Genomic DNA, 14,977 nt, shown 5'->3' on the forward strand with positions numbered 1-14,977 from the left:
TATCACTAATTACCGTATTTACTGTGCAATACAATTTTACATATGATTATATTACAAATGATATGTAATAAATGTACATAACAAGCTTAATTTTCTATTATACTAGAACTAAAAGAAAAAAATAATTAAAACAAAATATTTAAAAAAAACGAAAAAAGAATAAGAATTATTTACATATATTTACAAAAATGCCAGTCCCATTGTGCAATTAAATATATTTTACAGTTAACGGAACATACCTAAGTGATTTATTTTACAGTTAGTAAAATAAATCACTTAGGTATGTTCCGTCCCAGAAGTGGGACCGAACTGGTTAAAAAAAATGGAAAACATTGCAAGACATTGCATTATCTGTATGGCCCAACGGTTGACTGTTAGATAATGTTTTAGCATTAAGTCCCCCGGGTTTCAATTACTGCATTTTTGTGCAATTGGTTAAATAAAAGGCCTTAGGATTTATATATCTCAACATCACGCTTTGAATATGTCAGACCTCTGTGACTAACAAAAAATTAATATAGCTTAATAAAAATTAATAAAATAATATTTGAATAGACATATTATTTGATATATATCAATAGTGACAACTATTGTAACAAACATGTTTTAATGTAAAAAATATAAACGTTTCGGCTCTGAATGTAAACAACGATATTAAATTTTATTTCTAGGAACGCTCCAACGTTCGAAGAGAAATATTATATGAACGAAACTAAGAAAATTTTTAGACAGATCGTGTTCCTATTGGTCAGTTGCGCTGCGCCGTCTCCCGTCATGTAGACATCCGTCGACGAATCAACGTGTAGAAATTGTATGAAGTTTCGATGTACGTCAACGCATATCAATGTCAAACCTAACAGAAAACCCAATAGAAAACACGTCTGAGCAATGGAAACACGCTCAATTAATGAAAAATATTAGTACAAAAGATTAAAATATAATTCATTAAAATGATCGTGGATTATTTCCCCTTTATTAAACACTCTTTGTAATTAATTTATTGGTTAATTGGTGACAATTTCAAAGGTTATTTGATAGATTTTCATTCTTTGATTTTCAATTCAACAAATTAATTTTAGATATTCAGCGATTTCGGTACAAATAATTGCTTGAATTGGTTGAAATTTGCATAAATTTGCATGTTTCGCTTGATTGCCATCCCTTTTTTAAATGTTCACTATTAAAAACTGCCGCTCAATTTTAAACAAACATGATTTTCATACAAACTTTCACCCCCAATTATAGACATTTGGGGGGTTAATTTTGACGAGCCTTTGTTTGAACTACATGCTTACCACAAACGCACGTCCCGGCTTCGCTTAGGTAAATTCATATAACCGTTTTGTCTTGTATCAAATTTCATCAAATTCGGTCCAGTGGATTCCGATATGAAAATTTGTGCTATAGTTTTTGAGTTTATTGCGAAAAAACAGACGCGAGGGGTTTGTTCTATAATATATAATACCGGCTGCACACTATCGTTGAACAGTTTGCGATACTTAGGCGGATTGAGTATACATTGCTAGGTTTTCATTGCGGTAAATAAAAACGCGCGTACTAACTACGCAATGTTCACGCATTCGCGTCGGCGTGTGTCCGAGTTCAGCGATAATGTGGAGCTGGGATAAAGATAGTATGGATATATTTTTATGTAACTATTTTTCCAACAGTGCCAAAAGTGGAGATCGTTGACGAACGGGGCCGTCCGCTCCAAGATAAGTTCTACAAGGAGGGCTCCATTATAGAGCTTCGGTGTGTCGTCAGCGAGGTCCCGCAGCCGACCAGACAAGTCAACTGGAAGCACGGGACGAGATTACTCAACTACGACACCAAGAGAGGCGGAGTTAGGTATGTGACGCGTTAGTTCGTTATGACTAAATATTTTCGTTAGATTGTAAACTGACTTAAATTGCATTTTTGTTCAATTGTTTAAATAAATAGGCCTTAATCATATATATCTAAACGTCACGCTTTGAATATGGCAGACCTTTATGACGAACAAAAAAAAATAGTAGCTTAATAAAAAATAATATTGGAATAGCTAATTTAAATATGTCACTTTTGTAAAAAAAAAAAATTAACGTTCTAAATATAAATGCTTTAGCTGTCAGCAACGATATTAAATTTTATTTCTAGGAACGTTCCAACGTTCAAGGAAAAAGATTATTTTAATTACTCTTCAATTTTCTACGAAACTAAGATTATAAACTAGCTGACGGTTTGTAGACTTATCTAAAAACTGAAATGATATTACCTACAGACTGAGATGTTGTAAAAGTAATTTCAACGTTACACACCACAGATCTACAACATGAGCAAGCTGGCTCTCCCAAAAGGTTGAAGGCAGTGTTTTACAATTTAACCGAATAATTTCCTAATATTACAATCTACCTAACCCAATCGATCAGTTTATTCTTCTTCATAGTCGTATTCCTCATGGCCTCAGCCATGACCCTCAGCCATAACCATGACCCTCAGGTCATGGTTATTACGTGGAATGAAACACACACAACAACTTTCTTGGCATTATTAATGGAGTGGTTTGCTATTGCCTTCTCCATTTCACACACAAGTTAATAATAATCAACCAGCGTACAGGTTTCCTCACAATGTTTTCCTTCACCGGAAGTCAGTTTATACAGAGACCCAAATGGAATAACGTTCAATTGGTGAAATAATAAATATAAGAAAAAAACAAATGCCTTGACCTTTATGGTCCAACGCCATTTCTTTTTTGTTTTTTTTTTCTCACGAGCGTAAAACATAAGTTTGTAATTTTCATCAATAAATTTATAGACAGAAAAACGACAGGTCTAATACCAAACTTCGTTTAAATTTAGAACATCATTATATGAAACATGATCCGTCTCAATCTAAGATCCATCAAGTTTACGGGTACAAGATGAATGTTAGTCTGAGAAGATTGTGCCAAACATGATATACCTAAATCATGCGAACTTTCAACATGCTGCACAAATTACTTTAGCCTATAATACACCCACGTAGATGAAACCACGGCCCGAAACATTGTAATTTAAATAATTTGATTAATAAAGTAACCTCCGGCAAGATTACTCTCCTCGGTATTAAAATCAAGTACTTTATTTTCTCCCCAGCACGCAATTGCCGTTATCATTCTGAACCTAATTAATATAGGCCCTGTAAATCTCTTGGGCAATTCAAATAAACAAATAAGGGCATTTAACAGCTCATAAATTCAATCTAAATTTGGTTGTTCATATTTATTACGGTGCCCTAAGTGAGCGATGGGATGCTGTGTTATGCGATATGACGCTAAACGCACATGAGTATAAGTCATTACTACCGCAATACAGACCAAAAGGAAATTGTCACTAGAAATTTTTGATGAACTCCTTATTTCTGAATGAACAAGTACCTATACAAGTAATTAGTATGGCCCACGACGCATGCTCAATGCGTGTTCGTGGGTTTTAAAGACTACAATATGAAGCTCGGGTATATATCTTATGACCGATCGTTCTGAAAATGGCATACATAACTCCTACCTGTATCACAAACTGACCTGCTGATGCTAGTAGCTAGTAGTTTGTAAAAATCATCGACCAGAAAATGTGCCTTTAGACCTTCGAGTTCCTTTTAAAAATAAATACACACATACATTTGATACTAACGCATTGCGCTCTCTTCACGCATTTTTAGATCAGCTAGGACGTTAACGCATTTTTTTTTATACTGAAAATAATTTGGATATAGAACAGCAATTTGAATTAGGAACTTGCGTTCGGGAATTACCTTCACGAGAGTAAATAACCGTGACATTTTATTGTCTGTGGTAAATCATATAAGGGTTCCCTTTTATGAGTTTATTTTCCTACCACAGATTGCTTTGTCATTGTCTATCTATTTTTATGCTACTCAATTTCCGGGTTTTCTGTAATGGTGAATCCAATTTTAACACTAGCAGCTTGTCCCAGCTTCGCACGTTTATAAACTTAATAAACAAGTTTTTTTTTTACAAAAAGCTTTTATTGTCGTCAGAAAGATCTTATGGCATTTAACGCCTGACTAAAAGCCCATGTCTGTCCGTGCTGTATACGGTTGAGGAGTTCCCTCGTTGAGGCCGATGCTGCATCATCAGGTCATGCTTATCATAATAATGCATTGTCATGGAAACTGAAGCGACGTGGGAAATTTCAACTCGTAGATCAACTGGAAGTAGGAGAAATCTAACTTGCAAGATTTGATTACAGACAACGGGATAGGTGAACTAAATAAGTAGCAATTACTCTAGAAGATTCCGTGAGCTATGTGTGTGCCAAATTTCATCCAAGTGACCGGATAGTTTTTGAGTTTATTCATACACAAGCAAAAAACAACAATACAAATCATTTCCCTTTATAATATTAGTCGTAGTCGTAGTCGATAGTCGACTAGTCAAGTGGAATACTAAATAATGTCACTCGCCCACTCGTATTTACGACCACAATTTCACGGTTCAATTTAAATTAACCATGAGAACTAATTTTCTCTGGCCAATAAATCTTGGACCTTTGAAACAAAGGCTTCCAACAATAGATGTGGAGGTCTAAACATGCACAATTGAGGTTACTTGCCTTGTTTACAATAATTGTATAACAATTTTTAATGATATTCCATACTTCCAGACTAATCAATATATATATAAAACTCTTACGTTACTGAGTGACAGACAACGCACAGCCGAAACTACTGGGCGTAGGAAGCTGAAATTTGGTGTGCACATTCCTAGGACAGTGTAGGGGAGCACTAAGAAGGGATTTCCTGAAATTCCCAATTCGGGAAACGGATTTTTACTCGGACTAAGTCAGACGAAATCTTTAAGAGTAACAACGTAGTCACTAGGTTACTTATTATTATGGTTTTACGCGAGCGAAGCCGTAGCGGGGCGCTAGTTACTTTATGTACGTGAAATGGATGTATATAAAAACTCACGGTTTAGTTATAACAACAATAACAATAATAAATAAAATAAATAATAATATAATGAAAATATTTCTTGAAAGAAAAAAACAATAATATTTTTTTCTTTAAAGTAGCTTATTTTCTAGAAGTTCCAGAACACTGTATTGACATAGAACAACTTGAAGCCATAATGAAGTTCTGTAGCTGCTGCCAAGGAACCACTTTGAAACTCTTCAAGTTTAATTAAATAAAGCATTTGTCGAGTTTTTATTGGAGCAGAATTACAAAGGATATAGGTATATATTGACATAGATTTCTTTGAAAAGATTGTCCAAAATACGCTCATGAAAATGTGCAGTGTTTAAAAAATTACCTGCAATTATAAAGCAACGATAGAATTCAAATATTAATTTTTCAGCACGATGTTTTTTATTCTCCATAACTTGTAAAGACATTCCATAAATAATGTGATGTTTCAGAGAAGGTACCTAAAGGTCGATTTTCGATACGCATATCTCTATAATCAGCTACACAAAAACTATTCAGATAAAAAATTAAAATACATAAAAAATGTCTTTAATGTACCTTTACCTGTACTCGTAGAAGTCAAAATCTGTACATTAGATTCGAAATAATCTCTTGTCAACAGCGTGAAGACAGAAGCGCACACTAATGGCGCCCTCTCGCGGCTGTACATAGCGAACGCGAACAGAAATGATTCCGGCAATTACACGTGTTCACTAGCTGACGTCGCCGCGTCCGCTGTATCTGTGCACGTTTTGAGAGGTATGTTTTTTTTTAATCACGAAAAGGGTGGCGAAACAAAGCATTCTGTTGCAACTGGCCAGCAACATTTTTTCTTATTTTGTCTTTCATTTTATTGGCTGAAAATAGGCATAAAAGAACATGTGGAACTATTCGAATACCGCTTGGGTGTAAACCTTTTTTTTAAAGCTTTTATTTAACTTGCATTGTATATATGTATGTATGTAAAATAATATCGTATACGAAGCCGTTTGAGCGTAAACCTTTTTTTTATTTAAAATTTTACGATATTATATTTTGAAATTCGAATCTAATCAGACAGAATTGACATAAGTCAAGCAATCAATTTTATTAACGTGCTTACAGCCCTACTATTAATGGAGAAACTAGAAATGGAGTCCTCTGTTTTTAAAAGACTTTAAAATAAAACGAGTATCTCTATTCGTCGCGATCTATTATTATTATTGGTAAAATTAGAACTAGAAGTAAAACAAAACATTTTTTTAAGAAGCTCAAGTGGCAAGTAAAAATGATATTACCGGCAGTCTACAATAATTACAAATATCTAACTAGGTGGGTACTAAGCTTTCATTAAATGCATTTTCCGATGCAGTTTTGAAGTATGCACGGGTATGGCATTATTTGATATGAGGACGCCGTACAAAGAGATCGTGACGTCATTGATGTAGAAAACGAGGTTAAACTATTCGCCAATAGAATGTAGTTGCTGGTATTGACTAGATGATAATATTGTCTGCTGTACAGTTATTAACTCAAAATAAATGTAAGAATAAAGTTTGGTAGACTTGGACTGCATCAAAATCTTATCAATATTCAGAATGTTTTTATTCAATCGTATGGCTATAAATAAAATGTTAATAATGTACCAACCCTAAATTTCAAAATAGGAATTCAAGAAATCTTCCACGAATTTGATTTTAAAAAGAATTTATGCCACATTTTCATCATAGTAAGTCAAAAGTGAGCTCTTTGAACGTTCTGGAACGAATTATTCAAATATTTTTTTCTTTTCAGGAGAAAATCCTCTCGCTATGCAGCGTGGTGGCGCGTCTTCGCTTTCGTATCCAATACTGGCTCTCTTCGTCGCTATAGTTAGCTGACATCTGGCCAACGCGCAATGTACGCGTGCTATAAATGAATAGTCGTAATTACTATGATAATCGCTAGACTTATAATCTCTTAGTACGCAGTCGGTGTTCTTAAGTTGAATTTTGTGGTTAAAAATGTGGTTAAAAATATTTTTTTACATTTTAATAAACTTTTAAATAAGTGCTCTTTTTATTCATTCATTTTGATAAATTAAGGCAACATACGTTAATTGTCATTAAAAATAATAATATAATGATAAAAAATATTATTTTTTTATGTTGATGCCTTTTAACCAACTTTTAAAAAGGAGGAGGTTCACAATTCCTCCCGATCTTTTATTATCATTAAAATCAAATAACGAATAAACAAATCTGTCTGAAAATATGTTGACTATAAATTAAATATACCTCGTTCGTTATATATTGCTTGAGCAATTTATTTACATGAAAGGCGAAACAGTACTTTAATATAGGAGAATCGTAATTTAAAAGAACTCTATTTCCCGAAGAAACGGAAATATTATTCGCTGTGGAACCCAGCTGCGTACTATTTCTTAAAAGATTAAAATTCTAAAAGTTATTTTACCATTTAGAATATAAAGTTGTTTATGAGACAATGTTATGTTAACTTAAGTTTTCTAAGAAAACTAAAAACTTGTTAAATTTAAAAATGGAAGCATTAAAAGTTAATTGTTACATTTGATTCATTCGATTTTAAATACAGAAACGTTGGATTGTGTTCGGCCAGCAACATTATCATGTTTCTTTTTGAAATATAAAATTAACTTCGTATATTTTTGCCAGTGTTGTTTTTGAGAATGCCTAATTTAAAATTTAAGTAAATTTTCCTGTGAAGAATGTCAACGAAATTTTGCGGTGTAAATTGACTTGATGAATCTCTGAGGCTTAATAAAGAAGACGAAGTTTGTGAGTTTGTTTACGTTTCAACGGTTCCACTGTGATATTAAGTTAGTTGGAGCTTACTGTATACAGCTGCAAAGTTTCAGGAATGACCCAAAAATGTGCTCAACACAGAAGGGTAGGTATTATATTAAAAAGATTCAAAGAACAATAAAAAAAAAGTCATAACAGACAGGGTTTTCTTATAAATTATTTCAGAATAGAATGACTATATATTTCTTTCATGAAATTATTTTCGCTCTTTCATCTGAGGTTTGCTCGGTTTCTTCCTTAGCCATTAGTTACGTATGTCAATAAAAACTGTTGAATGGTTTTATGCGGCCGTCGCCATTGAGCAAAGTTGCTTCGTAAGAGCTTAGAAATTTTATAGTACATCAAACAAGTGAAGTCATGGGAAATGTTTGGTAATCAAAAAGTTGGAATAGCTTCATTAGCGAAAGACCGTGAACATTCTAAAGTTACGCTACATACTGTCGCTCTTGAATATTTTAACTTGATTTCAGCATAATTAAAAAAATATAGGTACATAGCGGTTTGTAACAAACAAACAAAATGACAAAAGAACAGATAACGTCGGCCGCATTTAATACAAAACAAAGTAAAAGTAACTTCAAAAGAAACAAACCGAAAGCGATTTCTTTTTTTGAAATTCAAAATTTTAATTAGTTGGAGAAAAAAAATATCCGAACCGATTTTAGAACCTAGAACTTTTTACTTTTTTATTTTTTGTTGATCTATGTACACACTGGCAGGAAAGAATCTTTTCATGTATGGCAAATTACAAAAGCTTTTCTTTGCCAAACAAAGGTGGAAGAATGACGTCACTTATTTATCTATAGTAAAAAGATCAACAAGCGCTTACCAGCACCAACGAAGGATTTAAAATTTGAATACTGTTTTCATTCATAGAAAGAAAAAAATCGCTTTTGAAAAAAAAGGAAAACATATTTTCAGCCCGAGTTTGTATATTTTAGTAATTGATAGACTTTTTTCCGGCTTTAGTAAAATGATTTTTCTTTATAGGCAAGCTTACTCCCAGTTTTTTCCCAATTTGTTCCCAAAAAATAGATGGATATGCGCCGGAATTTTTGAGAAAAAAAAGTAAAGGACAAATTAACATGCATAATCCATCCATTCATCTTTTTCATGCGAATTATGAAACCCGTAGACCAAAACAGTAAGGAAAATTCGATAAATGTGAAAAACTGCAAACCTTTTGTGTTTCTAGGGCTGTCACCTGGACAGAGCTGTGTTAGAGCAGCTATTTCAAATTGTATGGTTATCCTTTGTGAGTTGTGCAATAAAAGTGCTATTTGAAGAATTATTGTACGTACTTTACAATGTAGGTACAGACGGACAAAAGACTTCGCATGGACAACTCGATTGTGGTTATGCCATTGCAATTGTGACAACTGTGTTACAAAATATGAGTGTGTTTTATGATTTTTATGTCCGCAATAAATTACATATTCATGGGTTCACGGTAAAGTTTATTTATTCAAGAAGGTCTTACAATCTAATAACATATAGGTATATTTAAAAAGTAATAATATTACTGTAGCTGATAAGTTTGTATTATATAATATAGTATTTTATATATAACATATTATTTTCGTGAAAAATACAAACAATATTGTTATAACATTTTATTTAATTTTTTTTCATGTAAAGTCGGTAAAATATTTTCTTCTGGTTTTGTTGTATCACATTAGCTATTTAACTAGTTTTGAAAATAATAATCGGATGAAAAAAATCTGTAATCGAACTGAAATCGAACCTGTGTCTATCCGGGTATGCTTCTTAACATTTATCCTTTAAACTAGATTATAGATCTCATATTTTTGGCAAACTATTTTTTTCTTTCTTTTAACATAATCGCTGTTTGTTAGTGAATGTTTTATTTTTAAATATTTTTGAAATGAAATCGTCGTGTAAATTGGTTCACTGGAAAAATTTGTTATTCTTTAATATAAATATAATTTAAATAAAAATAAGTTTTGATTTGTGTTTATGTAAATGTAACCTTGCAATCTTTCCATTACTAATGATCACTATAATATATTGTAAATAAATTATTATATTGAAATGAAAATTGTACATAGTTGTAGATAGTATACTGCATAAACACTAAAATCTGTATCATTATGTCATCATATAATTATATAAATAATACTATGTTTTAGTTTATCTTTTTGCGTTCACCTAAAATAATTAGCTATTTACTAAACCTATCCAATTTAATCATGATTGTTATTTTTTAAATCTGAATAGAGTATGTATTGTAATTTGAAAAAAATATTGATTTATATCACTTCCACTTATTGTTTAATGTTAATCCAGAAATTCTACAAGAACCTCGAAGAAAATTATTTTTTGTCAAAATCGCCTCTATCACTTTTCCCCCTATTTTAATTAGGTACATACAATTGAATAATTCATATAAAAACTAAATACCACTCACCTAGAAAGAAATAAAAATTTTATAAATCAATTCTAAGCACATTTGTATGAAATTTTTGAACGAAAAGGTGATACAATACTTTTGCAAAACTGAGTTGAAAATTATCAGAAATAGCGCTGTATCATGTTCAATAAAAATAAAAAGAAATAGCCGGAATTTTCCGATTCGTCGGAAATTTTTCCTATTTTAGTATCGGTGAATACTAATCTGAGGATGCTATTAAATTTGACATGAACAAAAGTGCACAAAAGTGGAAAACTACAGAATTCTGAATTCAAACATAGAAATGTCATTCGAAGCTTATGATATTGTCCTCGCTTTTATGCGAGGTCTGTATGCGGGTTCTGTAGTTATTTTGAAATTGTTCAAATGTGACTTAATATAAGTGATATAAAGTCATATTTGAACAGTTTTAACAGCCAAGTTTTAGCGTATGTTCCGCCCTAGAATATTAATATGAAGTGAACTCGATATCCTGACGTGGATGTAATACGAGGCGTTTAAAGGACAGATAGTAGTGGCAGCTGATATTAATAGCATTCTCAGGGAGGGTTGAGGGAGGCGGTGAAATCACAACCGATTCTTCAAAATTTTGATATTTATTTTCATTGCTTACTCCGGGATTTGGCGCAGCAATGAGAGAGAGAAATATTTAATTCACGGTAGTGCTTTCAGCTGAAAAGATAACTTTAAAATACTGGCGATTCGGCTGCGATTCTCTGTCCGCTTGCCTGACTGTCTCTTTCTGTCTCTCAACCCTCCCTGAAAATACTGTTGTTGTTGATCAGACATCCACGGGAGAATAATGAGTGTTCCAATGTAGGGCGGAAACCGTTCGCCACCAAAGATGGTCGGGACGCCGGGAAAAAGCCGGACTTGGAATAAACTTTGTCGTGCAAATTTTATAATCGAAAATACTGAAATTGGCCTTTAACTCTTATATTATTCATCAACCGATAAATTATGTACCTAACCTAAATCTGAGAGAGTTATCGCCAGAATTGTTTCATTATTGTAATTTTATGTAAATTTTGTTATTGAGAAACAACAATAATAATGAAGTATGGTAAAGTGGTAACTGTTGTTTTTTAATTAATTTGTTAATGATCGTTTAACTGTATACAGTAAATCAATGGTAACACTGTTTGAAATAAACGTTTCATTCAATGTATTGGTTTCATTTAAAAAAATCATTTTCTTTTCGTATAGTCAACAATACATCAACATAATTCCTTGTTAACTCGCTGATATTACCGCGCCATAGAGATTCATGTAGGGTAGCCTGATATGCTTTTGACTGTACTTAGTTGGTAGTAAAACAATTGTTTTGGCGTCAAGGATGACATGCGTGCCAATGGTCTGACAACGAAGCAACGACTCTAGTCTTTCAGAGCCATACAACATTGCTCCGTTGCCAGATCAATAACAGTGACAGTGACAGTCGACATACGTCAATGTCAAAACCACGCACGGACAACGCAACGAACCGTGTTTCATGATATTATGACATACTATATGCCATGTCAATCTCAACCTTGACGTTGGCAAAATCATCGTTTTGGCGAACGATGGAGCCATAACATTTAAAAAAAAATATCTATGCAAAACAATGGATTACGTCGGAGCTTTAAAGAGCTGTGTCGTCACAACGGAGCGCAACGTAGCAATGCGGCATGGCTTTTGGACGCTCAACGATTGGGGAAGAAATCGGGAAAACGCTCAGATGTGGGAAAGAGAGAGAACAAAACAATTGTTTTAACGGATAAATTGGCTTTGTGTCGCGATTCAACACACGGAATGTTGGTTTAAGGCGATTACACGGTTGGACGACCTTGGACGTTCGGGGCTAGGTAAGCGGGACGTCCCTCCCTAGCCGTGTTTCACACCCGTAGCTAACACACACGCGATGCAAACTAACGATAGCACTATCTCGCAATTAGATTATATTTGTCAATATTTATTGTCAGTGTGCCTAGTTTTTCTATCGACTACGGCCTAACGAATGTCACATAATATATAGTCACATAGATAGTGACTTTACGCATCCCGGTCGACCAGTTAATCCATTCACAATGAGAGCTTGGGCGACTGGGACCGCGGTTCCAATTTATTAAGGTCCAAATCCATAAAGCTTTAAGTTGTAATGTCGATATCTTGACAAACAACACTACAACTACCTCCACCCGAATAAAAAAAACGGACAAATTGATACTTTGATAGTACCAATGAGTACGAGCACAATACTAGATACATACAGCATTCAACACAAAATTATATCTATACATTATTATCAAAAGACCAAATTTTCGACACGTGTGCCCACCGTTTTACCGCGAAGATCACTAAGTGTCCATTCACGGAGCGATTCCAATTTTAATTGCTCAAATACTTTGGCCGCAATTCAAGATTCAATACTCAACGTCTGGCAACCATGGAATATAAATTAGGTTGGATGTTAATGAATTTGATTGAATATAAGATAGTGGATGATCTTTATCCTTCAGGTATCCCATTCCATTAAATTCTTTTTTATACGAATAATTTTTTTTTGACCGACGTTGCTTAGACCTGATTAGGTTTCATTATTCTTTGTCTTGTCTTTCTGTGTCTTTTCTATATTTGACACAGATAGAACGAGACAAACGACACAAATAATATTCCGAGCCTAATCAGAGAATAACAATTTTATTAAAAACTAACTTTTGCCCGCGGCTTCGCCCGCGTGAATTTCATAGCAAAATCTCAGTAATTTTTTTATCGCGTACTCTGTAAGACTGGTAAACATATATGATTCAAATTCGCATTTTTTTTCTCATCTTACGTTCAATTTTCTGTTTCCCGCTGCGTGTCGCGTCGCGCAAACTTATCCAATCCCGCTTTCTGCTATGTAATGAAGATATATCCCGTACTGTTTCCTCCATATTGTGCCATCATGTTTTTTGTAATGTGTCCCGTCCTGTTTCCCACAACGTGTCTCCTTCCCATTTCCCGCTCCTACCCACACTCCCGCTTTCTGCAACGCGTGCCGTCCCATTTTCCATTACGTTTTACGTCCCGGTTTTTTATTAACCACAAACGTAAATTAAACATTAAGTCCCATACAATCTTTCACCCCCCTTATTTGGGTTGAGGGTTAATTTTTAGAAAAATCTGAAACACGTATTCATTACTTTGTTGTAAACAACCAAAATCCAAATTCAAGTCACTAACTTCAACGGTGTAGATCTTTCATATAAATGTACAGTTTTTCGCCTCTTTCACCTTCTTCGGAGTAGAATTTCCAAAAATCCTATCTTAGTGCTCCATCCACCATTTACCGGGATGAAATGTATCTAAGATGTTAACCCGGTATATAAGGTACCTACATACCAAACTTCAAGCAAATCGGTCCAGTAGATTTCGAGTGATACGCGCACAGAGAGACAGACACACTTAGTGGTCAAATTTATAATACCCCTCTTTTTGCGTCGGGGGTTAAAAAAGACTTAAATAAAATTTCTTACGTGTGTGTTTGTCTTCCTCTATCGATGTCAACACAAACAGTTCCTCTAATCCATTTCGATTAAATAAATCTGAAAAGCACATAAAACTTAAATTGGTTACATAGCGTCCATAGGACGCCAAAATGCTTCTTTCGTTTGAGTTTCATATTTCTCCCAACTCTATATATTAAACTCGATATTTTTTTATTATAGTTTTGGTCTTTTATATTAAGTTTCGTCCTAATACAACATAAATACAAAAAAGGGGTCTTTGAAAATTAAATACATGGCTTTTTTTACTTATAGCTACAAAATTGTTTCGATGATGACAATTTACGGTTTCTAAGCGGTAATAACTATTGTTAAAAACCTCATGACAATCCGTGCAGTAGTATTTGAGTTTATCGCGAACAGACAGACACGGAAGAAGACTTTATATTATAATGTGAAGATTAGCGTTGCTCTGCATTTCCAGGTCAGAAGGGGCAAATAGAAAGGAAGATATTATCTGTGGATCTGACAAGTAAGGATGACGTGGATCACGCGATGTGGAGAAGAAAGAATAGACTAGCAAAGCATGGGCTACTGTATATAGAACCCAAAAATGGAGCACGACACACGTGTCGTGCTAAAGACGCACTATGAACACAGGTCACGACCTGTGTTCATAGTGCGTCTTTGCTATTTACATCTCAACATCGATTCGATTCGAAGTGAGACGCATTTAACCAATCACAGTGCGCCATTGTGACGCAACGACAACCACACCCGAATGTGATTGGTTCACTGCGTCTCACTTGGAAACATTTCGATAGTGAGAAGTGAAAAGCAAACTAGCACTTAGCCCACTGATCGAAAATTCTTAAGACGTCAAAAATGCACAACGTTAATATTCAATTACAAATTAATTTTCACTTCTGCCGGCACTTTCGGTGTGAAACCCTTTTTTTCTACTAACATTAGATATGTATATATGTAATTTGAATTCTTTCATTGATATGTTTTATGAGAATTGTGACGTGAAAACTAAGGGTCTAATTTGTGAATTAAAGCTTAAACTTTGCAAGAGAAATAAATGAAGATCAAACTGCAGAATCTGGAACAAAGGACAATTCAGAATATGTCTGCAAGGAGGGAATCGATTAATCTTGTATTGTACGGACCTTCCTCATGCCAGAGACAGATTCATTTTATTGAAAATCTGTCTGCACTCTTAACTTTATTTAAATATTAAACTTTATTGAACCCTCTAAATAGCACGATATAAAAAAAATACATATACAATTTACATGACAAATTTTCGTATAAAGAATCGC

At 33.8% G+C, this 14,977-nt stretch overlaps 1 protein-coding gene across 2 annotated transcripts in view; it reads left to right on the forward strand.

Moving 5' to 3' along the window:
* LOC128680764 (lachesin-like) overlaps nt 1-11,309 on the forward strand; it is a 135,917-nt gene extending 124,608 nt beyond the window's left edge. For both annotated transcript variants that reach the window (XM_053764147.1, XM_053764148.1), the window contains 3 exons: nt 1,671-1,848; nt 5,573-5,709; nt 6,724-11,309. In XM_053764147.1, the coding sequence (XP_053620122.1) occupies nt 1,671-1,848; nt 5,573-5,709; nt 6,724-6,809 (401 nt within the window). In that variant the 3' untranslated portion in view covers nt 6,810-11,309. The remainder of the gene's footprint in view (nt 1-1,670; nt 1,849-5,572; nt 5,710-6,723) is intronic.
* Nucleotides 11,310-14,977: the final 3,668 nt, after the last annotated feature.

The sequence above is a fragment of the Plodia interpunctella genome, chromosome 25 (assembly GCF_027563975.2).
Source record: "Plodia interpunctella isolate USDA-ARS_2022_Savannah chromosome 25, ilPloInte3.2, whole genome shotgun sequence".
Classification (NCBI taxonomy): domain Eukaryota; kingdom Metazoa; phylum Arthropoda; class Insecta; order Lepidoptera; family Pyralidae; genus Plodia; species Plodia interpunctella.